At 45.3% G+C, this 26357-nt stretch overlaps 1 protein-coding gene across 1 annotated transcript in view; it reads right to left on the bottom strand.

Annotated features, from left to right (window-relative positions):
• Kif5c (kinesin family member 5C) overlaps nucleotides 1-24837 on the bottom strand; it is a 157774-nt gene extending 132937 nt beyond the window's left edge. The window contains exon 1 of the mRNA XM_036183832.1: nucleotides 24312-24837. Coding sequence (XP_036039725.1) covers nucleotides 24312-24437 — 126 coding nt within the window. The 5' untranslated portion in view covers nucleotides 24438-24837. The remainder of the gene's footprint in view (nucleotides 1-24311) is intronic.
• Between the last annotated feature and the right edge of the window lie 1520 nt (nucleotides 24838-26357).

The following is a 26357-nucleotide window of genomic DNA, read 5'->3' as shown; positions in this document are numbered from 1 at the left end:
CACTGCCCGGCTACTTAGTGTATCTTGAAGATTCCCCATGGATCACTAGTCTAGGAAGCTTTGCATTTGTGAATTTACTCACTTGAAGATTAAAAATGTTTTTTAAATGTCTTTCTGAACATGTAGGCTATCTGCCATTATTCTCTTAGCAACAGAGTATAACAACTAGCTTTAAAGTGTTTACATTATAGTAGGGGTGTAAATAGCTGAGAGATAACTTCAGGTATACAAAGGGGTTTACATTGGTAATATACAGATGCCTTTCTTTTTGTGTAAGGAACCTGAAACTGTAGATTTTAAAGTCTGTACAGAGGGGATGGGGTGTCAGAGCCCATCCCCCACATTTGTGCATTGATAAATATGTTGTTACATAGTGGAAAGCTTTCACATACTGGGTTAGGGTTTGTTTGGGGATTTTATTTTGGTTTTGGTTTTTTATGTTTTGTTTTGTTTTGTTTTCATTTTTGAGACAGGGTTTCTCTGTATAGCTCTGGCTGTCCTGGAACTCACTCTGTAGAGCAGGCTGGCCTTGAACTCACAGAGATCCACCTGCCTCTGCCTCTCAAGTGCTGGGATTAAAGGTATGCACCACTACCACCTAGCTCATACTATTTTATTTTTAATTTACAAATGCATATGAAATATTCCACTAGATGATTACGATGATCATGTACCCTTTTATAACAAACACCCCAAATAAAAAAAGACATTTGTATTGTGTCCCTTTCCAGGCAACTGCATGTCGGCAATTACTCATCTTTACTTCGTACCACAGTAAGACAATGTGGAGTTGTTTTGTTTGCATTTTATAAGGACACAAAGACACACTGTTCTGAACCAGCCATAAGTGTCAGACTGCATTTCATCTCCAGCCAGGATCCCTGCCTGACCCAGTCCTGACCAGGTGCTCTTATGCTACCCACGCCTGCACTTCTCTCCACCATGATCCACAGTGGCCTGGAAAATGACCACTTTCTCCCCAGAGTCTGTCAACTCAAACTCCATTTCACCGTCACCAAGCATCTCTAGGATCTACTGAGAAGGAACCAACTAAATGTTCGTGAAGTCCTTTCCCAAAGCCAGTTTATAATTAGAAAGCAGAAGTGTCATTCCCTGCTCCAGGTTGCCATGGAAATGACTAAATGCAAATGTCATTTCACAGTGACAGTCACTGTCAGAAAGGAGGCAGGATGCGTGCCAAGAGCCAAAGGTGCCCCTGAGATGGGAAAGACACACAAGGGCTCTGTGTCAGCCATCTGCCTCTTCTGGGGAAAAGAACATTTGAAGAGCTGATTTACAAAACTTGGGGGTGAACAGGGACCTTACTTGGGACTCACATGAAATAAACCAGCACAGAATTGCATCCCATGCAGTATCAGATCACTGGACTGCGAGCTCAAAGAAAGATGTGGGGAAGGGGGTACTGAGACCAAGTGATTTGGGGAGAGTGAAGGGAGATACCTTATGAGGAAAGCCACTGCTCTGGGGTCTTCAGCGTAGACAGAACTGGCAAAATCGAGCCAACTCTGAAGAACAGAAAAAGTGAGCTGCATAGACGGCAGGGCTGGGGGAAGGGGTGTCACCAAGTCTGCAGACAAGGAGCAGACAAGGCAGAGCACAAAACGGTTCAATAAAGCCGCCGGTGCAGCCTGATTCTGGGACAGCTCCAAACCAAATTGTCTCTGCACCGGGAGGCGCAAACTTATAGGAGGCAGGAAGAAGGGGCTGTCCATCTTTGCTTTCCTTGAGGTCTGAGACCACCCTGCTGCTTCAGTGGTCCAGGAAGAGTCTCTATTCAGCCATGAGATTGGGAACTGTGCACTGGGGACGGGATAGAGTGGAGCGGATCTCTGGATTCTGGTGGAAGAAATCCCCGTGGCTTAGCTTGTGCTACTGGCCTATGTGGAGGCAGCAAGTGAGGAATCAGAACTATCCTGTTCGTTTCTTACAACAAGAGGTACAGGACCAAGACCTTCTCCTTCAACAGAGTAAGGCAAACCCGATCAACTGTTTCTCCTGTATCTTCCCACGAGCTCAGCCTGGCAGCGAAACTTAACTGTAAAGTAGTAGTAGACAGTCTGGAAACAGAAGTAAGATAAATCAAAGGGAACAGTAAGATACAGGCGTTATATGCTTTGTCATGTGAATCCATTTCAAGTTTTAAAAGTCTTCTGTGCCAAAAGCAATGGCACAGATCAGTCACTTGGAATCCTGAAACAACCACTCTTACTGCCTCACACAGCAGGCACCTACTATGGATCTCTGTGGCACAAGCAAGGCATGCACACTGCTATTTCCACTGCACAGCAAAGTCTGAAGGGTGCCTATTGGTTGTTAAGGTGAAAATGAACTCTTCAAAATAGTACTGTTTTCTCATCTCGTTTTCATTTCTAGTAAACAAATGTGGAGTTTTTTTTTTTTTTCTTTATAAGAGAGAGAATACAAAGTAGTGTCATACTGTATTTGTTTCCCATGCCAGCATCATAAATCTGGAGTTTCAAAGCAACAATGATCTGAGCTGGGGCAAGCATGAGGACCCAAGCTGGATCCTCAGAAACCCTGTTATTAAAGAGACTGTTTACGGTGGCACGTACTTGTCACCCCATCACTGAGGAGACGGTGACAAGCAGATCCCTAGGGCTTACTGGCCAGCCAGCCTAGCCTACATCATAAGTTCCAAGCCAGTAACAGATCCTATCCTAAAAAAACAAGGTGGATAACTTGTGAGGAATGACCCAAGGCTGACCTCTAGCTTATACAAACACACAAGCATCACAAATCTATGATCTTACCGTTCACAACTTACTCACAGCAACAAAGTCTGGCCTGGGTCTCACTGAGCTAATAAGTATCATCAGATGAGCTTTCCTTCCTGGAGGGTTCAGAGGGCAGCTTCCTCCTTCTCTTTGGGAGTGTCTAGGGCCCCGGCATTCCTTGGCTCATGCCCCTTTCCACCTTCACAGCAGTGGTGGCCCTCATTCCTTCCTCACAATGGTCTGATTCTTCTGCTCCCTCTGCTCACTGAAGGATCTCTGGGATCACAGTGAACCCACCCTGAGAATCCACAGTAATCTACTTGAAAGCCAGCTTGCTATCAGTTTAAGTCCATGCGTAATCTTAATTCCTTCTCATACTGGCACACAGCATATACAGATTCTAGATTAGCAAGTAAACATGTATGGAGACTATTATTCTGCCTACCACAGAGAGTATCTCATGACATACTCAGAGTCCTGCATCCATGTGCATCTAATACAGTGATTCTCAACCTGTGGGTTGCGACACCTTTGGGGGTCACCTAGGACTGTCAGAAATCACAGATATTTACATTACAACTCATAACAGCATCAGAATTACAGTTGTAAAGTGGTAAGAAAATTATTTTATGGTTGGGGGTCACCACAACGTGAGGAAGTGCATTAAAGGGTCACAGTTTTAGGAAGGTTAAGAACCACTGCTCTAACAGATGTTTTGGGGGTGACATTAAACACAAACCTGTCACTCCGCTTCAAGGAAACTGGCAAGCTGGCCTTTTCCGAGACTGCATAGACTTGCTCAGTGTAGGACCATTTACTCCAGGTGACAGGAAGCTTCCATACCCCCACAAGGCGGAAGAGGTCCACCTTCTGACAGAAGGGAGAGGGAAGGAGACAATCTATGCACACTGTGTCCACATGCAGAAAGTGCTAGGAGCCACTGTTCATCCAGGGCCACGCTATACACATGAAGCCCTGTTCGTCTTTACTCACCCAAACCCAGGTTTCCCCAATTTGTCACCCTCTCCCCTAAAGGGTGACTTCGAGGGACCAGGTCAGACATTCATATTGCCATCATAAGTTGGATGGAGAGAAGCAAATTCTTGTATTTGGTAAGTACTGAGATCCACAGCATCCATGTAAATGCCCAGTGGGCATGGCAATCCTCTTGTAATTTCAGCACTTAGAGACATGGGATCCAGGAGCAAGCTGGCCACCTAGACTGGCCATACCACTGAGCTCTGAGCTCAACTGAAAGAGACTCTGCCTTAACTAATAAGGTAGAGAACAATCAAGGTCAACCTGCAATCTTCACACACATATGCAAGTCTGCCTACCTACCCATGCAGGAGTTCATACAGGTGAACATGCACACACATGCAGACTTGCAAAAAATACTAATTTTAAACTGCATCCTAAGCAACATGCCACCAATCTGGCAAGGTGATTTTACTAGTCCCTGGCATCGCGTGTGGTTCAGAGCTAGAGTTCACCTATTGCGTCTGTAACTATCATATTTTATAGTCTGTCAAGTGGATTGTAGAGCTGAGCAAGACAGAAGGATGGTAAAGAGTGGGGTTGTGATGCCTTCTTCAAAGGCACCTTGGGAAATCTGATGCTTGCCAGGATTTGTAAACCCCTCCCTCCCCCACATAGCCCAAGATATGCACCTGCTATGTGCTGGTTTGCAAATCAAACTCATGAGGTCATAACCAGTGCACTGGCTAATTTTAAGTCAACTTGATACAAACTGGTCATCTGACAGGAGGGAGCCTCAGTTGAGAAAATGCCTCCAGAAAATTGGGCTGTAAGCAGACAAAGCTGTAGGGGATTGTCTTAATAATTGTCAGTGAGGGAGGTCCATTGATCAGCCCATTGCGGGAGGGAACACCCCTGGGCCGGCGGATCTGGGTTCTATAAGAAAGCAGACTAAGCAAGCCCTGGGGAGCAAGCCAGTAAGCAGCACCCCTCCACGGCCTCCATCTGAGCCACTGTTCTGTTGCTGTGAAGAGACACCATGACCACAGCAACTTTTATAATGGAAAGTGTTTAATTGGGGCTGGCTTACAGTTTCAGAGGCTTAGTCTATTATCACCATGACAGGGAACATGGTGGCCGGCATGGCAGTGTGGTGCTGGAGAGGCAACTGAAAACTATACCCTGATCCTCAGGCAAAGAGAAAGGAAGAGGGACTGGGCCTGGCATAGGCTTCTGAAACCTCAAAGTGTATCCCCAATAACACACTTCCTCCAGCAAGGTCACACCTCCTAATCTTTCTCAAACAGTGCCACTCCCTGGTGATGAACCACGCAAATATACGCGCCTGTGGGGGCCATTCCTACTCAGACCACCACAGCTTCTGCATCAGCTCCCGCCTCCAGGATTTTGCCCTGTTTGAGTTCCTGCCCCAACTTCCTTCACTGATAGACTATGGTGCGGAAGTGTAAGCCAAATAAACCCTGTCCTCTTTAGCTTGTTTTTTGTCAAGGGTGTTTCGTTTTATCAATAATAACCTTAACTAAGAAAACCAGCATTCTTTGCAAAGGGTCAATAAGACAGACACTAGGAAATACCGGGCTATCACACTTCAACAGTGTCATGTCATGAAGCTAGTGGGTCTGGTGAGTAAGCTGTGACTAGAAGTATTTCTTGGGTTTCTTAGTAAAATACATAATGGTACCCAAAATACAAAAAGGAAAACTGCTGATCTAGAACTCCTCTCATGCCTTAGGGGAGGCTTCCTGAAGAGGATGCTTTTACAGCAACTTGGTCCCAAATGGCTGTTAATTCACAGCTTCTTAATTGTTGTTGTCTTTCACCCCAGACAGTGCCAGTAAGGCAAGCTAAGGGGATGATGCTAGAATCACTATCCTCTTTCTGGACCAGGGCACTCTCGATTCCTTATCAATGCATTTGTCTGGAATTCTCCTTTGAATAAAATAGGCAAAGACATAAGTGTGATGATGCTCCAGAGGGTGGTCTGGGTGCTACAGACCTATGCCTATGCAGGTATATGCTGCACTAAAACACAAGAACCTGGATTTCAGGGATGTGTCTCCAGATTCACAGGCCTCCAGGTGCAACAGCATCTACCCCATAGGGAAATGAGGGAAAGCTGGCGTGCCTCTGGCACGGCCCCATTGCTCCCTGTTGACAGGCTCCAGGCAGGTATTGTTTCACAGCTTACACCAGCTAATCTCTAAGAGAGCTCACCTAGGGTCCCTGCTGTGGAGTCTTGACCCAGCTACTACGGAAAAACTCAGGAAGCCTTCATAGGCTCTAACCCCCAGGGCAAGTCTGATCTGTTAGAGACTAAGGTCATGTGTCCCCAACTCAGATGTTCATTTTGGGGGGGGGACCCTAATCCAGTCAGCTTCCTGTATCCTTAAAAGAGAAAGAAAGAGACATCAGATAAGAGAGAGAGAGAGAGAGAGAGAGAGAGAGAGAGAGAGCGAGAGCGAGCGAGCAGGGGTTGGGGGTAAGGACACATGAGAAAGTCTATAAACCAGGAGGATAGCCTTCACCAAAAATCAACTTTGGTGCTCTGATCTTGGATTTCTGGCTTCCAGACAGTGAGAATACAGCTTTCTGTTGTCTAAACCACTCTGACTGCAGTATCATGTTTTGATAGCAAAACAGCCTAATAGACTAATACACTGCCAGGTCCAAAGGGCACCCCCACACACACACACACACAGGGCAGGCCCACTGACTCGGTTCAAAATTGAGTCTAGCTCCGACTCAACCTGAGCTCTAGAAGGATTTCTAGCAGTTAGATAAAAGCCAACATTCCTTAGGAAATTTTGAAACCAATTCCCATCTACCAGAAGGAGACACTCCCTCACCTCTGGCGAAGGGACATACAGCTCCATGGAGATATGTCTATAGTTTCATATGAAAGCCCATGCTCCCTCAGTCCCTATTCACAAACATTGTTACACGTTTCAAAACCCCGTGCTGGCCCTCCTCACCTTAGATCCCTGCTCTCTTTGTACTCTCTGTCCCTGGCTACTCCTTATATTCTCAGCTCGCTCGCTCGCTCGCTCGCTCTCCCCCTCTCCCCCCCCCCCCCCTCCTGTTCTCTTTTCTCATATTCTCCCCCTCTTTCACAGATAGCCCTGGCCATATTCATGGCCAGTTTGCTTCTTTTTTTTTCTCTCCACTCTGGACTCTTCCAGATGCCCCTGGCTATTTTCGCTCTCTCATCTCTACAATAAAAACCTTCCTATTCCAAGCAACAGTCATGTCGGCAGCTTCTCTACCGTGCCCACTGGCATATACACACTACCTAAAGAGAACTGGGTTTCAATGCACTGCGATTTCTCGACCATCCAAGTCTCAGCAACTCCAAGAAGCTATTTTGAAATATAAATATTAAAATAAGATATAGAAAGCACATGATAGCTGTAAAAATATTTTATAGATTCAAGACCAAGCAAAATCACACATGCACACACAAACAAATCTTAGGACTAATTAAAGGTCAGTCCTGAAGTATCTCCCATACCTAGCGTGAAGGGTAGCAGCCGGGTCAAGGACATGCCTCGTGATGGCAAATGCAGAATCAATGGGGGCTTCCTGGGTGTCAATTTCATTAAAATAACTCATAATTTATTCTTGTTACATTTATTTAAATTGATGACTGCTTTAGGATACATTCTTTTCCATTTTTCCCGTGTATTTGTTTGTATGTGTGTGTGCACACGTGATGTGCTACAGAGCATGGATGCAGATCAGAGAGCAACAAATCAGTTCTCTCCTTCTACTGTGTGGTCTTGAGCATGAAACTCAAGACTTAACCACTCGGCCATCCCACCTGCCCTTTGTCACATATTTCTGTATGTATCATATTCTAGAGTTGAATTAATAAACAAGGTGTCGAAATAATTTAACCCACATAAGACAGTTATTCCGGGACAATATGGGGGGCATGTCTACATTTTACTCTCGTGAATATGTTTAATGATCCTAAAGAATATATAAATGATATAAAAAAAAGAAAACTAAAGAGAGGAAAACGGAGTTAGAGAGAAGGCTCAGTGGTTAAGAATGCTTGGGGGGGGACCCAAGTTTTCTACTCTGAGTACCCATGTCAGATGGCTCACAGCCACCTGCAACTCCCACTCCAGGAGAACCAATGTCCTCTTCTGTCCTCCCTGGGGACCTGCAGACACATGGACATGCATATGTGCACATCCAGACAGAAGACACACATATACATAAATGAAATAAAACCAAAAAATTTAAAGAAAAAAAGGCAAGTAAAATAGATCCGATGATTAAACCTTTTCATTGCTGTTCACATAATGATGTGCTGTGATTATCGAGCAGTGCCAGCAGATGGTTTGTTTTGAGTTCCATTCCATCTCCTTTAATGCAGAAGTGTGCAGTTGGAGAAGAGATGGTAGAGTTAGGCCAGCGGAAAAAAAGATTAAAAAAAAAAAAAGAAAAAAAATAGAATATCTGTGATCACTGATAGTTTCATTGGCCCTTTCTCTGTCCTCCTTCATGTCTGTTTCCTGGAATAAGCAAGCTAGGACAAACCACCAACTATCCTTAAAAACCATATTAGGTGATCTAGAAACAGCTTTGAATATCAGATTTTGTGACTCAGATTGATTTATTATATGTATTACATATATATTTATTTGAAATGTAAGCATCGGCTGAAATCAGCCCACACTCCTTGGCAATGGAAATAATAGCTGTGGGATTAGAACAGTTATTCAATGGCTGGTTATTAGGAAAACACAGGGGAGCAGACAGCCAAAGAAGGAAGTTTCTTATTTCTTTTCTTTTCAAGGCAATTTAGGTAAATTATAGACATTTTCCTTTCAGAGTAGAGGACTATCAATAGAATTTTAAGTGTGGCTCATTTATATTAATGTCTTCAATTTAGAACTTTGTGGTTCCATCTTCTTTTATGATATCAGCCTTCATCTGAAATTAAAATAATTTTTTTAAGATTAGTAAGTTGCAGATCAAGAGAGGAGTGTTTTGTGTGTGGATTCCAGGTTTTAGTAGAAAAGGAAATAATTTCACAGCAATCATCTTCTGTGCTTAATGAATCTGAATGCATCCCATTCAAAACAATATGAATGTATTCAGTATAAAAGAATTTTTTATTCCTTGAAAACGAAACCACTTTGCCAAGTCTGTCATATCCTTAAAGGTGTTTCATCTTCAATAAAGTATTCAGTGTCAGTGGTGTTGCTGGTGTGTGTGTGTGTGTGTGTGTGTGTGTGTGTGTACCAATGTGTCTGTGTGTTTGCCTATGTCTCTTACTAGACAGAGTTATTTTGGATCATATTTTGAAGGTGCAAGTCCATCGATTATCCCCATTGTTTGGGGGCCTGTGGTGGGGACAGCACTTGGCAAAGGGGAAGAAAGAGGCAAGGTGGCACAGACCTCTTTGGGGGCACACACCAATGACCTACGACCTTCCAATAAGTCCCACCTATTACCTACCACCCCCCAAAATGCCAAACTGGGAAGTAATTCCTAACACACGAGCTTTTCTAGAACAGTCTAGATGCGAATGGAAGCAGTGGGAAAAATAGAGTACACTCCTTAAGAAATCTCTGTCTCTACAGGTGGGTCCCGTAGCAAGGAAGCATGTGTGTGTGCCCACGTGTGTGTGTCAGTGCGCATACACACATACACACACACATACACACACACACACACACACACACACACACACACACACACACCACCAGGAAGAAAATGAAGAAACTCTACCTTCCCTCAAAATGTGAGGAAAGTAGCTCAGTGGGAAAACATTTATCTAAAATGAACAAGGCCCTGGGTTCAACCCCAGTACTAGAAAAAAAATTATTAATAATAATAGAAAAGGCCAACAAACATCATCTGAAACTACCATTGTACATTGAGGAGCCACAGCATATGCCATATTCCAAACTGGATGAGTCTCCGCCACGACGCAGGAACCTCCCTGGGACATTTACACCATGAGTAAAACATTATCCGGAGTGTGACTAAGTTACGCACGCTCGGCTGTGTGTGATTCCTTCAAATGTGGTGATCTATACACAGTACCCCGGAAAAAGAACATGAAATGCAGTTTGTTCATCCTTCTGTCAACAAGTCCAGGACCTCTACCAGTGGAAAGCCAGTTGGGTCTGGTGAGAAATGGATGTTCTATATCCTAGGCCATAAAACTGTGGAAAGCAAATAGTAATTGTATCCTCCTTCCTGGGAACCTAAAAGGGGCCAAGAGAGGCAGCGCTGAGGAAAAGTCTTGGGGGGGAGTTCTAACCCAGTCACAAGCCACAGCAGTGAGACAAGCTGACTGAGTCAAATTTCATTTCCTCAAGCCACTTGGAAGACCTCCCTGCCTGAATGCATTACTGCTTCCTCCACACTGGCCTCCCATGCGTGGCCACCCGGTGCTCCACTGTCCTTTGGACACAGAGTGATCAGCTGCCTGTCTTTCCTCCCCTGTAAAACGCTTATGACACCCTTCTTTCTCTTTATCTCCTTCAGCACCATGCAGTTTGTATGTGATGCGTGTGTCTTCATTTACCAAATTTTAAAGTAACGATTTAACCGAAGTCAATAGTGCTCGATGCCATAGTTAAGGACACTGAGAAGGATCTCTGGGTTTGGGTGACTAAATCCATGCAATACAGAGGAGTCTTCTGTAAAAAAAGAAAAATCCTGGCACTCGGAGGAACCACAGCTCACACCCTCGACCTCCTGCACTGGCCTGGACCTCCTCTTCACAAGCCTTCCTTTCAACTTAATCCAGCTCAACTCAGTTGGTTCTGGCTGCCTCGGCAGATGCAGCCTTGCCAGTGGCACCAACTGGAAGATGCACCTAGTGTACTGTCTCTTCCAGGACTAGAGTGCTGTGTCCCTGGACGACACATAACCTGTAAAATGTGAAGTAATTTCTTTTGTGCAGTGTGACGCCAACTCCAGAAGGATGAATTCCCACCGCAGCCAGCCCAGCACACACAAGGCCATCTAGCAAAGCTCACTTGCGTGAATGCTGCTGTGTACTGGCTAATGCTCATCCAGTGCAATGAGAGAAATAATCATATCTGAGGATTCGTGAGAAGAGTCTTGGGGTCATTCCAAGTATAAATCACCACCTCCACTCAATTCTTCTGTCAGCCATTGGATGTTGAGGCTACAGTACAATCATGCTCCCACTTCTTTCATGTTGCCAGGTTGGACACACACACACACACACACACACACACACACACCCTTTAGCCTGACCCTGGGAATGCTCACAGGCAGTAATATTGCAATTTTTTAAGACAGTTTACTGGATAGTTATTCATTTAAAGTCCACCTATGTCAGAGCAAAGACCAGGCAGAGAAATGCCTATGGATTTTCATTAGAGCACCGCTTATACTTAGACTATACCAATCATCCTTTCCTTTCCTTCAGAAATCGGTTTGCTGCCAGATGGGCCAGCCACACATCCCTGAAGGCTGTGGAAATTAGTAGAGTCTTTGTGGAAAACAACAGGCTGATGATATTAAATAGGATCAGATTTAAGCGTTCACAGCATTGGACCAAGGAAAACTGCTTCTGGTTAATAAATTCTCTAGAAATAACTGAACTAATGAAAATCGCTCCATGCATAGAGACGCTCACCAGCTATGATCTAAAGTAAGTGCAAGATAGGATTGTCAGTGCCCAAAATGGAAAGATGAGTTAGCAAATTGCCATGCCAGCCCAATGGTCATTCAGCAATCACTAAAAAGTGGCATTATAAAAATATTATACCACACAGAAACCCCTCAGCATATTAGGTAAGAAGGAAAGGGCCAGGGCTACATGTATATACATGATGGATATACATTGTTTCTAACAATTACCAACACACAAGAGAAGGGAGGATAGGAACAGTAAATAATGGCAGATGTGTGGTGATTTGGGTGACTTCTGATAGTGCCTGCCTTCCGCCATTTACAAAGAGGCTCCCTCAACCCTGCACCCATCCAGATACCAGGGACCTGGGAGGAGGAGGGCAGATTTTCAGCACTGAATCAAATTCTTGCAAAGTGCTGTGTGGCCTTCTTCACCTGAAGGCAATCTCTTCCACTGATGCACAAAGGACAGGCACCTGAGAGTGACTGAGCCGGCTTCCCACTTCCGCTCCAGCTCAGCATTCTCCACACCCTAATGGGTGCTTTTGTCCCACTAGGCAGATGGATCTCATTAGAAGTCACAATGCTAATGGAAAATGCATTTCCAGGACAAAGGATTTCATCATTCCTACACCAGCGACAGGACAGTGACAGAGGATAAGTAGCTAGCTGATTTGCAGTCACTGTGGTGTTTCTTGCCTGGAAATTGAAAGCAGCTCAGGAGCTGCAGGGCATGGGTGAGGCCTGAGGCCCTGAGGCCCTCCCTGACAAAGGCTGGCTGCCCGGTCGGTCGACCACAGAGGCAGGAAGCAAGGTAGTATGGTGGCATTTCCAGAATTCATGGGATCCAGTCACCTGTTGGTGTTCTCGGTTTCGTTCACTAGGCACCAATCCCCAAAATCCTGCCTTAATAAGGACATTGACCCACAATGCCCCAGCATTTGCATGGAGACTGGAAAGGACCAGGCAGCACACACCCTGCTCACACCTCTCCTCAGCAGTATTATAAACTGAAACGTAGGAAGTAGTTACGGAGAACCTCAAAGTAACCAGAGCCAAGTTTACATTTACCAAGTGGATTCCTCAAGATAAGGGTCCTTCAGCCTGCGGTCCCCAACAGAACCAGATGTGTTTTCTCTATCTCAACAAGGCTTGGTTTCCACTTCTCTGTGGGCAGTTATTGGCAAGGTTCCTTTTTCCCTCTGGCTGATGGCAGGGCTCAGGATGTTTAACTGAGCTGAGCACTCAGTAGGCCTTCAATACACTGGAATGGAACTAAACCCAATGACTGGAAAGTGTGAATACCGTGCCTAAATGCTAGGGAAGTTGTCCAGGAGAACTAATGCCAGCCCCCAGTGCAGTTTTAAATTTCATAGTAGTCACAGCTTCCTAAAGCAAAAATGAAGTCAGACACATTCCACCCAAAACATCCCTGCCATCTGTAATGGATCTCATCCGCGTTAATGATGTCTTTCACTACAGTTTCTGTTGCTTTAATTGGGGGGAGGGTACTTACTGTTTTAATGGTTGTTGTTGTTGTTGTTTTTAAGATGTATTTATTTCTTATGTATACAGTGTTCTGTCTGCATGTATGCCTGCATGCCAGAAGAGGGCACCAGATCTCATTACAGATGGTTGTAAGCCACCAGGTGGTTGCTGGGAATTGAACTCAGGACCTCTGGAAGAGCAGCCAGTGCTCTTAACCTCTGAGCCATCTCTCCAGCCCCTTATTGTGTTTTTTGATGCTAAGTCTTCAATGTCTGGTGCATATTTTACAACTACTAAACACGTGGATGGATTATATTTCAAGTTGCTCAATAGACAAATGTGACCAGTGGCCACCAGACTGGGCAGCTCAGAGGAGAGTTCCCAAAAAAATGTTACAATGCACAAAATACCTCTTTTAAAAGGAAACATTTTGGAGGTAACAATGAGCATATTTAACGACAGATTTTCCATAATCTACTTGGTACTGCTTTGGATTGGTTTTAGGTAGTTTTTACTTTGGGGGGGTAGCGGGGGGGGGGGGATGACAACAAACAGTTGCACGAACTTGCTTGCATGTGTGGAAGCCAGACATCATCTCAGGGTACCTTCCTTACGGCTCTCTGCCTTACTTTCTCAGACAGTCTCTTAACAGAGCCTGGAGTCACAGGATTCAGCTAGAGTAGGCGGCCAGGGAGCTCCAGAACCCACGTGCCTCTGTCCCTCCAGGGCTAGGACGTGACAAACGGGTATCTATTTTCCTCCTTGCAAATGTTTTTGGACAAATCTAGATCAGAAAATGTATGCAGAAAATCTTGAAGCAAGTCTTTGTCCACAGCCATGTTTACCGTGAAAATTTACTGAACGCATGTGCATGCGCATACTGTTTGTCTAGCAGAGAGTACTTCGGATGTCGTCTCCCACTAGTTTAAACAGATTCATAGCGGGTTGTGCTATTTTGTCAGCACTTTCCAAAGAGCTACACATTCTTCTTCTTCTTCCAACGCTAACGTTTCTCTCACATATATTATAAACATGAACTTATTTAATGGGATCAGGAATTTAATGGGATCACAATGACATTAGCACCAGGGACCCAAGAACACCACAGTCTCCTCTAAAACTCAGCTGCTCCTTTATTCCTCCACTCTGCCATTGGACTTGTCCCACACAGGAATCCTGTGATATACGCAGGGCGTAGGTAGGGCACCAGCACCCACCATCCTAACACAGAGCCTAGTCGAAGAGCAGGTGAGAAGGATTACACACTCTCTGTTCTCCTCACCCCACCACCCTCCTCCCCTGCTGCCCAGCGTACGTGAACTTGAGACTAATTCAGCTGGACCTGGATTTTGTGAGCTGCTCACCACCAGTAAGGAGGAGTGGAAAACAGCCATGATGGCCAGCCCAAGAAGCTAGACTCTGCAGAGGTCAGTTTACCTCAGTTTACCACAGAAGTCAAACACAGGAAGTACTGATTCAGGATTCTACTCCATTAGAAACCAAGTCTAACAGAGGTCTAGAGACGGGCCAATCGGACCGGCATCTGTCCCTCCCTTTGGGGTAGGTGTTAACTATGGGAGAAAAAAAGTCCCTTCCTCCATGACTCTCCAAGGTTTCTGATGTCAGAGGGAGCGGTTATTTACCCCAGTTCCCAGATGGAAATCAATAACCTCTGAGGAGCAAGGTTCCAGACAGGTTTGAGGAAAACTACAGTACAAACCTCCCCAGAGAATGAAGCAGACAGCTCTGGGCTCCTCAGGAGGCGAAGGTCGAGCAGGAAACTGGAGCAAAGCCCTGTGAGGGAGTCTGGAAATAAAAAAAGTCCCTAAGGCTTGTCAGTCCAGAGCTGTGTGACCAAGATCTTCATATAACATGCTTCTAAAGTCATACTATTGGTCTATAGCGCCTCAGAACCTACCCTGCAAAGTGTTAAAACATGAATTACCTGGATCTGTTTTCTTTCCCATTTTTCTCCATTTCTCTCCTCTTTTAACGAGAAAGCAGAAACTACTGAACTATTTTCCTTACGTGCTGCAGCAAATTTTGTTCTCATACACTCCCTCACCCCCCAAAGATGTGTTTCCCAATATTAGACTCGCACCAAGGATGACATGGTAAGATGGAAATCTCCCAAACACACCTAAAAGAACCTCTCCAGATCGTCGATCAAACAAGGCTGAGTCCTGTGACTGAGAGACAAACGGCATGCTTCCGTCCATCCCCGGCATTTCCACAGGGGTGCAGCAGCAAGGCAAAGTCACAGAGTGTGGAGCATTTTCAGCTGCCTTGTGACCTCGAAGCCACCAGCCTTGCTTGATGAAAAGGGATAAGAACATGAGCACTGTTGGTAGAGCTGGGTCTGGAATTCTGACCCGCCCTTGTCACTGTGTGCATGCTCCTGTCTCCACAAGGCCTCGGTCCCTGTAGAGTCCCCTGGTGTTGGTTCAAGGTCAACATTTCTCTCCCCCCAGTGGAAGAGAGTTCCTGTCAATCAGAAGCACCTGCCAATCCAATTCAAACACACTTGTGGGGGCTGAAATTTATGAGTCAGTGAGGAATTATTGGTAGCGTTTTAGTTACTGTGGTCTTTCACAGTTACTGAAGTCTGGGGATCAAATGACATAAAATGTGAGATTTTCTTTTTTCCACCATAAAGGAATTTAGTGAGTATGAGAAAGGGTAGGAGATGACAAGGGGGAAAGGATTGGCTATTTGGTGATGATGGTTAAGACTGGTCAGGGGCACATGGGAATGTGTCTTTTTATTCTTTCCACTCCAGTGTATATTTAAATTCTCACTGTTTTTCTTTTTCTTTTTCTTTTTGAAAGAACAACTAGTAATCAAGAAAAGAGAAGAAATGAAAGTCCTCTTTCTGACAGGGCTATTTGGTGGTCCCTTACTCAGCACCCCACTTCCCTGGGCTATCCCAGAAGAAGGCATGGTACATCCATCCTATTTCACTTCAAGACTATAACCTTGGCCTCTATCTGTGTCTGCCTCAAGAGAAAGATTTAGCTTTTGATCACCTAAAAGAAACAACATCCTCCGGGATATTGAAAATGACAGGAGTCTGCCTACAACACCCTATGGTTTACACTGAGACTCTGAAGGCATCGCCACGCTCCGGATCTAGGGGTTAACAGTGCATGACGAAGACACAACCCCAGTAAGAATTTAATTTAGCACAGACCAGACTGCCTGATGAGACAAACTGGCAGCGATTCCACAGGGCAAGTAGAGAAGCAAGACTATAAAACACAGGACAATTCCCCATCTCTAAATTGCTTCCTCTCCAGACTGTGGATGCTCTAGCATCGTAGCTAACCGTCACCCCGCAATGTCAACTCTAGAAATATACTTTTCCAAAATAATTGAAAATAATTGAGCCAATTCACAAAGAAGTCTGGTAGGCTAAGGTGAATAGCATCTGTTTATAAAGGGTGAAAAACAGAGAAAACCCCAACCTCAGAATAAAGCAGCTAAATAATTGGTTAAAAAAAAATAGTGAAGTCATAAGCAATCACCAAAATGCAAATGTCTGAAATACGCCACTTAGTAAGCCGGGTTCTAGAAGACACCCTATGAAACAGACTCTCTTTTAAAACAGAGTATACATGGTGGAACAGGAAGGAGTGGTAGATGCCGGGAAACGTTAACTGGTATTTCGTGGCCAGTAACAATGAGCTATTTTGCTGTCTTTGTGATTTCCACGATCTGACTTTTTTTTAATGAGCATATATTTTAAAAGCACCCCTAAAAACTATTAAAAGCTATTTTTTTTCCTTTCTGCCACAGAATCTCAGTACGTAGCCCAGACTGGAAATGTCCCTGCCTCAGACTCCTACGTTCTGGGATTACAAGTGGACACCACCACACATAGGTCAGAGGAAAGCTATCTTATTTGAAGTGATAACAAAACCATGACGGTACCTAAGGCAGGAAAGCCATGTCCAGAGCCAGAGAAGTCAGGGTTAGCAAATAAAGGCAGGCTGCAACAGGAAGAAGGCCTGTCTTTCCACAGACACTCGCACTAAACAATACTCTGTTCCAGGCACGGTTCCAGGCACGGTTCCAGGGAAACAGAGTGAACGGGCATGTTTTCCTTGCCCTCACTGGGTTTTCAGCCTAATGGGATCCAAGTATCCATTGTGCCTGACTGGGAGAATATGAGGAAAGGGCTAACCCTACCTTACCGTCAGGAAGAGGAAAGGAAGACATCAGAGTCCCGGGAAGTAGCGAAGGAGCGGAAGCCATGAAGGGAAACTAGGGAGGCGGTCTCTGGAGCATGGAGGTGTGCGGAGCACGGGAGGGGTGAGGTTAGGGAAGTACGCAGACAGAGGGCCCCAAATGCCTCACAGAAGCATCGGGGTCCATCCCGCAGACACCAGGAACCTCTGAAAGACCTGGGCTTTCCCAAAGAGAGTCAGTCCCACAGGAGGACAGAGAAACAGCCTTTAGCTGGCCCGCACAAGGAAAGACTTCTCAATACCTGTTGGACACTGCAGCTGAGTCTGTCAGTTAGGTGTTTCACATCATGCTACCCTGGAAGGGAACTGCTGCCATCATCGGCTTCCACACGAGGAAGCCGGAACTCAGGCCAGGCCAGCCATTTTCCAAGCTAAGAAGCAGCAGATCTGGGTGTTGGTCCCAGGTTGACCTCACATGTTTGGGGTTGGGAGACAATAGAATGGATTTCAACTGTTCTCTCCCAGTCTCTCCATATTTACAAATGATCACAAATGTGTGCAACCATTTCTACCCAAAGATAGGAGAGGAAAGGGAAGAGCTTATTTTTGTTTGTTTAAGAAAGAGAAGAAATAAGATGGAATTGGATCTGTCAAGGGAGCATTTTTTTTTCCCCCTCAAGAGAAGCCACTTGGGAGCAGGCCTTTGTTTTTGCCTTTTTTTTTTTTTTTTTTTAAATAATGAGACACAGGTGAAAAATATAAGGCATGAACCACAGGGAAAACACAGGTAGAGAAGGGCTCAAACTTTAAGGGGGCGGGGGAACGCTGCAAGTGGAAAACATCATTAACATGAAGAGTTGGGCCACACAAGTGCAGGTAGAGGGAAAGGAATATCTTCAGTGATTCCCAAGTTATTTAAAGAAATACAGAAATCAGCATTTATGCAGACTGGCTGCCAAGCACAGCACGGGAAAAGAACAACCTTCAGTCAGAATACATTTACAACATAACTATACAATCTACAGTAACGCAAACAGAAAGCATTATAAATAAATAAATAAATAAAAATAGCTTCTGCCCAAGGAACTTATAATACAATGGGGAGAAGACACACACACATACACACACACACACACACACACACACACACACACACACACACATGCAGTCTTGGCATGACTGATTCAGATAAAGAACCAGCTAATGGAACCTAGAACTACATGGAACATGAGCCTTGACCACAAATAAGATGAAGAGCGGCTATTTGAGCAGGAGACAGGGGTGAACAGATGCCTAAGAAATGCAAGAAGGGTGTTCAGAGGATGGCCAATGTACGGCAAGAATCTGCATGAACAAAGCGGACTCTGGAAAGGAGGGAATGAATGTTCCATTCCAGGGGATGGAGGATCTGGGAGATCATTCAGGTTGGACATTTTCTTTGGGCCAGACAACGATCAGTTCATTTTAGCCTAAAGACCCTGTTAAATAGTTCTCCCCACTTTTACTATGAGAAAACTGGGGCCCAGGAAATAGTTAAGTCACTTGGGAAAGTGTCACCACTAGCTAGGAAATCCATACTCAGTTCCGCCTGACTCGCCAGCTGCCTCTATGTAGCTCTTCATTTATGAAGCACCAACTGTATGCCTCCCTGGGAATGGTGAGGACTATTACAGTGTAGAGAGCATGTTCCAGCTTATCACTACTCCCTTGAGTTTGTGCACTCCAATATTTGATGGCATTTTTATAGAAAATTACTAATCTATTTTCAGGAGCGAGAAACATCTCCGAGCACGGGATGAAGGGCTGATACACTGAGACACTGCTAGTTTAGCACGCACTTAAACAAAATGACTGACTATGCTATTTAAAACTTTGACTTAAAATGTTACTGCTTTTAGACAGAAATGCAAAAATGGTCCAACCACTTTTGAAAAGTCTTTGGCAGTTTCTTATAGAGTTAAACATATAGCTACCAAATGATACAGCAATCCCACTTCTGGGCATTCAACCAAGAGAAACAAAAAAAAATGTATGCTCACATAAAATCTATATGCAATAGCTTATAGCAAGTTTCTTCATAATCATACCTATTGGAAACAATCCAGATATCCTTCAGAAGATTAATGGATAAGTACTGTGGTATGTCCATACATACAATGGAAAAATATTATGCAAAATAGCAACAAACCTATTTATATATGCATATACCCAATATAAATAAATCACAAAGAGTTGCTATGTGAAAAAAAAAAAAAAACCCAGACTCAAAGAGATATTTAACATTTTATGAGAACCTGGGAAAAGTAAAATTACAGAGCAAGAAAACAATGGGTGGCAGCTGGAAGGGTGAATAGAGAATTACTGTCAGTGTGTGTGTGTGTATGTGTGTATGTGTGGTGTGTGTATGTGTGTGTATCTGTGTTGTGTGTGTGTGTGTGTGTAGTTGTGCTATTTTGCTGTGAGGTGGAAATGTTTTATATATCCTAGTATGGTATTGTATGTTGGGCAGATTAATGTTCCTCAAAGATGCCCACACTCGCTAGCCCCATTAGATGTCAATGTTATATGATAAATGGGACTTTGTACAGGGAGTTAAGCTTGCTAATCACCTAACAATGGGCTAAGACGGTCTCAGATGATCGTGGAGGGGCTATAAGCCACCGCCTTGAGTGAAGGAAGTGAGGTAAGAAAGATCATACTAAAGAACCATCCAGAACTGGCCAAGTCAGAGATCTTCCATCAACAGAGATGCTCCACAGCCAAGAGGCAGAGCCCCCAGTAATGGATGACTCACCAGGATTTTAGCAGCTAATGAAGGTATCATCTGAGAAGTCCTATAAATCCGGTCATTTTCTCTGATGAATTAACGTGATACAAGAAAAAGTCCCCTTTCTCCTCATGAGCCCTCCCCTCCCACTCCGGCTCACCACCGGTGTGGTGGTGAGCTCTCCCAGTTTTCAACATTTTCTCCTCTAATTTTTTATAATCCTTTTAGTATAATTAATGTTCTCATATAAAGCCCGCTCGGAGGGATGGCAGTTAAAATTGCTTGTTTGAACTATTTCCCATATCCTGCTGTCTATAAAATCAAGTCAGTAAGTTACTATATCAAAGTAGAGACAGGAGTGGTCATTTAGTCAGGGAAGCACATGCTACACAACAAGCCTGACCACTCAAGTTAAACCCCTAGTACCCACATAAGAAGCCAGGGGTAAGGGTGCACTTGTAATGCCAGGGCCAGGGAATCAAAGGTAAGTGCATCCCTGGCTCTCAGCAGCCAGCCTGCCTTGCCCAATTGGCAAACTCCATGTCCAGTGAGAGACCTTGTCTCAAAAAAATTAAGATGGAAAGCAATTGAGGAAGATATCTCAATGTCAACCTCTGGCCTCCATATACATGCACACACACACACACACACACACACACACACACACACACACACACACGAAGAAAATATATTAAAGATTTCCAGACTTACAAAGAGAACGGTAAATATTGCAATACCGCCTATGGATAAGGCCCAGAAAGTACGAAGGAACAACACTCAGATGGTCCTTATTCCTACAGTAACTGACAATATCACTAGATATGTAATAAATTAACAATAATAAAGGGGAACCAAGTGAGATCATATACAAAACAAGCATGTCTGTGATGGTTAAGTAAGAAATGTCCTCTATGGGATCATGTATTTGAACACTTGGTCTCTGGTTGGTAGTGATGTTTGGAGAGGTTATGGAACTTTTAGGAGGCGTGGCTTTGTTGGACAAAGTAGTCCCTGGAGCCTGGCTTTGAGAGTTGAGCCACACTCCCACTCTCAGTTCACCCTCTGCTGGAGGGTGGAGTTGGTGAGGGAGGATGTGCTAGCTAAGCCTCTCGCCCTGGCTGCCTGCTGCCATGGGTCCTCTGCCATTGTGGACTTTGCCTCTGGAACCAGAGGCCCAAATAAACTCTTCCAGAAGGCTTTGGTCATGGCATTCTATCACAGAATGGTAGTGAATACAGTACCATTAGGTCAAAGTAAAGAGGTTGTCTGGGGCCGGAAAAGTCGGGGAGGAGGAGTAGGGGGAGGGGTGACATAGAGGCTTCAAACACAAAGTAGGGGTGGTGAGGTGACTCTTCCAAGACTGTGCATTTCCTTAAAGAACCCTGGAAATTCCACCTGAAAAATCTTTCTCTCTCGATGTACACCACCATAAGAACTGAACAGGACCTTAAGGGGAGGGGGGATGATCTCTGTTTCAAAACTAAGAAGTTCCAGGTTTCTGACCTTGGACTAACAGCTAACTCCACCAAATGTCCTCCTCTGTGTCTGCAGAGAGTAAAAGTGACACTTCCGGGTGGTTCTAAGTTCTAGGTTCTTTGGACATCCTCACCATGTACCCACTGAGGCCGTTTTTATGTACAATTGAGTCACGAGGTGTTTAAGAATCCTATGCGCTGGCAGACTGTATTTACATCTACAGTAATAATTAGGAATAGAAAGGGTCCTAAGGCCAAGCCAACACAAATCTCAGCACTTACCCATCTGAGAGTGGTCTGTTCTATATGATCATGGACCAAACAATGCCCAAAACAATGCTCAGAGCAGCAGCATCCAGGCTAGCCCTGAGTGGAAGCAGGCCAACGATCTCCCAACAGCCACGGGGCTTGCTGGCTGACACTTGTAATCCCAGTGCTGTGGGGTCTAAAGCAGGGGGATCATGAGGTCAAAGCCAGCCTGGGCTACAAAACTAAACCCTCTTTAAGAAAAGAAAATCTAAGGAATAAGTAAATGTAGGCATATTAATTTGGTGGAATGCCACTGCAAACAAGACCAACTTGACAATTGTCGACAATTGTCATGTCGGTTGCCTGAAACACAGCAGAAGACCTACGGTAAGGTTTTACATTAAGAAAAAGAAGCAAAATTCATATGTGATATTGAAATCAGAATATTGGTTACCCTGGGGTGTTGGAGAATGAAATAGAGAAACCTCTAACCTCCTGAAAATGTGTTTCTTAGTCTGAAAGGTGGCTATAGCGAGCCTGCACTTTGAAAAGTCATCAAGCTAATTGATAACACTTTCCTATATGATGCTTTATTTCAGTAATTATCTTTTTTTAAAAAAAAAATTCATTCTATTAAGGAAATGCAGTAGGATGAGCAAAAAAAAACCTTGAAATTGAAGTGCCATGTGTATATTCACATTGATAACTTTCTGTTCTAATGTTTCTGTGTCTGCTTGTTTTAACTTAGTATTACACGTACATTTAAGCAAGGAATAAGCATAGGCTCATAGTAATAGTACTAAAATGAAGAATCTCTACTTTGCACATCTAAGAGGATTTATTGCTCTACTTCATTGGTCCTTGTAGGAGAGGAGAAAGGTGGGGGAGGAGAAGGAGCAGAGGATCAAGAGCTGAAGCAACAGGAAGTATGGGAAGAACTTCAGGCCCTTTAAAGTATCAGAAGGAGAAAAAAACAAGGTCACCAGAACATTCTCAGGCACTGAACAATTGTTACTTTACAAACTGTTACACTGTTATAAGCCAAGAGGGCGGGACTAGAAGCACCTAGCAACTGCCACTCTACTTGAACCACGCCCCCTCACCCAGGAAAGGATCAGGAAGGATCAGACTATGATGGGATCTCATGCTAAGAACTGCAACCCCAACCCCAGGCTGCCATAGATAGATCACTAGCCCATACATGCCATTAAGTATAGAACTGCCTCATCAATAATTGTAGCACACATCTTTCCTGCAAGTTAACACTAGGCAAAGGAAAAAATCCCTTTCCTACCCTCATAGGTCAGGTATCAGAACGAGTGACTGCCCATCCACACAGTTTTCAGAGGTGTGTGTTTTCCCTTACCTGTGCAAACCAGGAGGGAAGGGGTCACGCTCTGTAGAAAAAGAAAGGCGCCTTCTTAAGCAAGATACAAGATGAAGTCCCCAGGCCAGGGCCTGGCCTCTCATCCCCTACAGAGGAAAATACCCACCTTCCAGTACAACTAGCACCTGCTCGTCCAAGGCCCCTTTGCAGTGTGACTGCAGCAAACAACCTTGCCAAAGATGCTGGGGACAGCCTAGGCGGGGAAACGCAGGCCTCACGCTTGAAAAGGGCTGGGTGTTCTCTAGCTATACTCTCAGAAAACTGTCACCTGTCAATCACTTGACCTAAATACAACAGGCCCTGGGGGGATGGAGAGGGGGGATAGTCTGAGCATGCTCAGTGATGGAGATGACATCACTTAATCAATGCTGGAGTCGGGAAGGCTGCATCAGCAGCCTGGAGCGGGCTGCCAGAAACGTGTCAGTGGGGACCTAGAGGCTCGCATTAACTCAGTCCCTTCCCACACGGTTCGAATACAAAGAGGACACCCTGGGCCACACACTCCAGGGAAAGCGGATTAAGAAAGGGGGTGGGGACAAGACTAGTTTATTTCATTCGGAATATTCCCTTAAGAATGATAAGCCATTAGGATTCCCTCCCGCTTCCAGCAACCAGACTGCAGAGAGGGAGTTAAGTTGGGGAGAGGCACTGTGAGGGGGTGGGGGGAAGGTGGGGATGGGTGATCAAAGGGGAGACCCTGGATATGCTTAAGTAACTTCTGCTCTTGTCACAGAGAGGCTATTTAGGGACTCCCTCTCTCAGCAGATTGGACAGTCTGCCCTCCACCCAGAACAAGCATATCAGACTATCTGCGGACATTCGGAAGAGAGGATCTGGGGGCAGGGGGGCGTCCAGCAGAGAAAGCACAAATCTAGGACAATTCGGGGTGATAGGGAGCAGGAAACATGAGATACCTCCCAGGGATACCAAGAGCACCCCTCACCTTCCACACGGGGAGCAAGGTGAAACCGCCTATGCAAGGCCCAGGCAGGGATTTTGTTTTTCTTGCACCTTTTTCTCCCTACCTTTTTGGTTAAGGTCTTAAGACAAATCGAAGCCTGGATGCATCTGTGGATTGTAGAGCTTATACTTTTGACCAAGGCCCCGGGCATCCCGACTTGCTGGCAACCCGAAACATTGCCCACGCGGCGGCGAGCGTGGGAACAATAGGCCCACCCGAGCCCCCACCCGCGAACAATGGCGGACCTCGTACGCCCCCGCCGCCCCGCACACCGCTGCCGGGAGGGAGTCACCGGCCAAGGGCTCTCATCGGGTCCACCCGAGAGCCCAGACCCGCGGAGATGTCCGAGGGGGCGTCCGGAAGATTTCTGTGGTGCAAAGCCAAAGGAGGGGCGAGACACCAAGGCCACTTACCCCGATCACCACCGTCTCGTCGCCTTTGAATTTGGGGATGAATTTGTCCCCGCGGAGGATCTCTGCTTCGTTGAGGGGCCGGAACCGGCACATCACTTTGATGCTGCATTCGGATGGATCCGCCATCTCCGGATGCTGCAGGAGGGGACGCGGGGATGGGTGGGGGGCCGGGCTGGGCAGCGCCACCAAGGAGGCCGCGAACCAACCGCTGCCCGCAGCTAGGCCGCCTCCCGCAGCCTCCTGCAGCCTCTCAGCAGGTCATCGCGAGCCTGCACTGGACGGCCCGGCAGCTCCGCCACCGGGAAGGAGAGCAGCTTATCAGCTGGACCCTCCTCCCCCTGCTTGCTGCCCTCCAGCCCGGTCCTTCTCCCTGGCCCACCTGCCCGCGACCACGCGGCGGGCGGACTAGGCGATGCGCAGGGAGGGATCCCGGTCCGGCTCAGACCTCCCGGGCTCCGGCGCGCTCAGCCATCCTGCATCAGCACCAGGGCGCTCCGGCACCTCCAGGCCCGCCCCTCTGCCCCGCCTCGGCACGGTGACGTCACCACAGAGCCTTCCCCACCCTGGGAGTGAGCGCGGCGCATCCCGGGACTTGTAGTCAGTCTACCTACAGGTGGGAAGGCAAAGATGCTTGGATTACCTTGTGAAGATAAGTCCCCACCCCACCCCACCCCAATCCCTCCGGGAGCTGCAGGACTGATGTGGCTACACAAGTCAAGAACAGAATGGAAGCCATAGTTACTATCCCCAGATAAATTCTTTATAAAAACAGGTCACATCTTTTCCTGATCCCAAAGAAAAAAATACTTATCCACACAGTGTACAACTGAACAGCTGTAGAGTGTTTCTCGGTGTAGTAGTTTTTGCAAGAGTTCTAAGGAAAACAGGAAAGAAATGAGACTTGCATGGAAGCTAGTTAGATCTGGAAATGCCTGCACATAGGTAGTTCATAACAGGTCATAACGGGTCATATTCGATGAAAGTCGAGGACTTTATCACTGCAGAACTAAGTCAGAAAACAAATCCATACACCCGTACATTTAGCATGCTACTTTATAGCTTGAAGACGGAAATTGGCTTTTGAGTCCCGAGTCAGGAACCTCTCCACCAAGGGTGGTGGTGCATGCTTGGAAGCCCAACACTCTGAAGGCAGCTTGGGACCAAATACATACACACATACATACATACATACGTACATACATATATACGTACGTACATACATACATACACACACACATACATACATACGTACATATATACATACATATATATACATACATACGTACGTACATATATCCATCCATACATACATATATACATATATATACATACATACATATGTACATGCATACATACATGTGTACATACTAACACATACATACATACATACGTATGTACGTACGTACATACGTACATGCATACATACACACATACGTACATATATACATACGTACGTACATATATACATACACATATAGACATATATACATACATACACATATACATGTATATGTGTATGTATGTATACATATGACCTCTAAGTTACAACTAATCATAGATTACTTTCTAATCATGTTTAGAATCCTGCAGAATGAACAGAATGTATAGAAAATCAAACCCAAAGTTCCTGACAAGCCCAGGCCCCCATAATCACATTTATCCCTATATACCTAGACTCCCTCCTCTCCTGTAACTTCCTGTCTTGATGCTTACAATCTAACAGGTACCAAACTTCTTGGGACTTCTTCCATTCAGCTGCCCTGCTTTTATTTTTTCCTAATGTTTGTTTAAGCCATTTGGTCTGCCATACTCACCCATTTTCATCTGTCAGTACCCTTGGGGCCTTATGAAAGTTGATCGGAACATGATCAGAGCCCCCAAAGCAAATGGAGAACTTACTAGAATGCAACTGATCTTACTTACTTATTCAAGAAGGTCCTAAACGGCCAAGCCAGAGAGAGGGTGGGCTGCTAGGACTCTGCCTTCGGGACTACTGTCTCTGTACTGACCTTCTTACTCAAGACACATCCCCACCTGCTTGTGGGT

The sequence above is a fragment of the Onychomys torridus genome, chromosome 4, assembly GCF_903995425.1.
Source record: "Onychomys torridus chromosome 4, mOncTor1.1, whole genome shotgun sequence".
NCBI classification, from domain to species: Eukaryota; Metazoa; Chordata; class Mammalia; order Rodentia; family Cricetidae; genus Onychomys; species Onychomys torridus.
The sequence above is the reverse complement of the archived record's forward strand: the minus strand, read 5'-3'. Positions and strand labels throughout refer to the sequence as shown.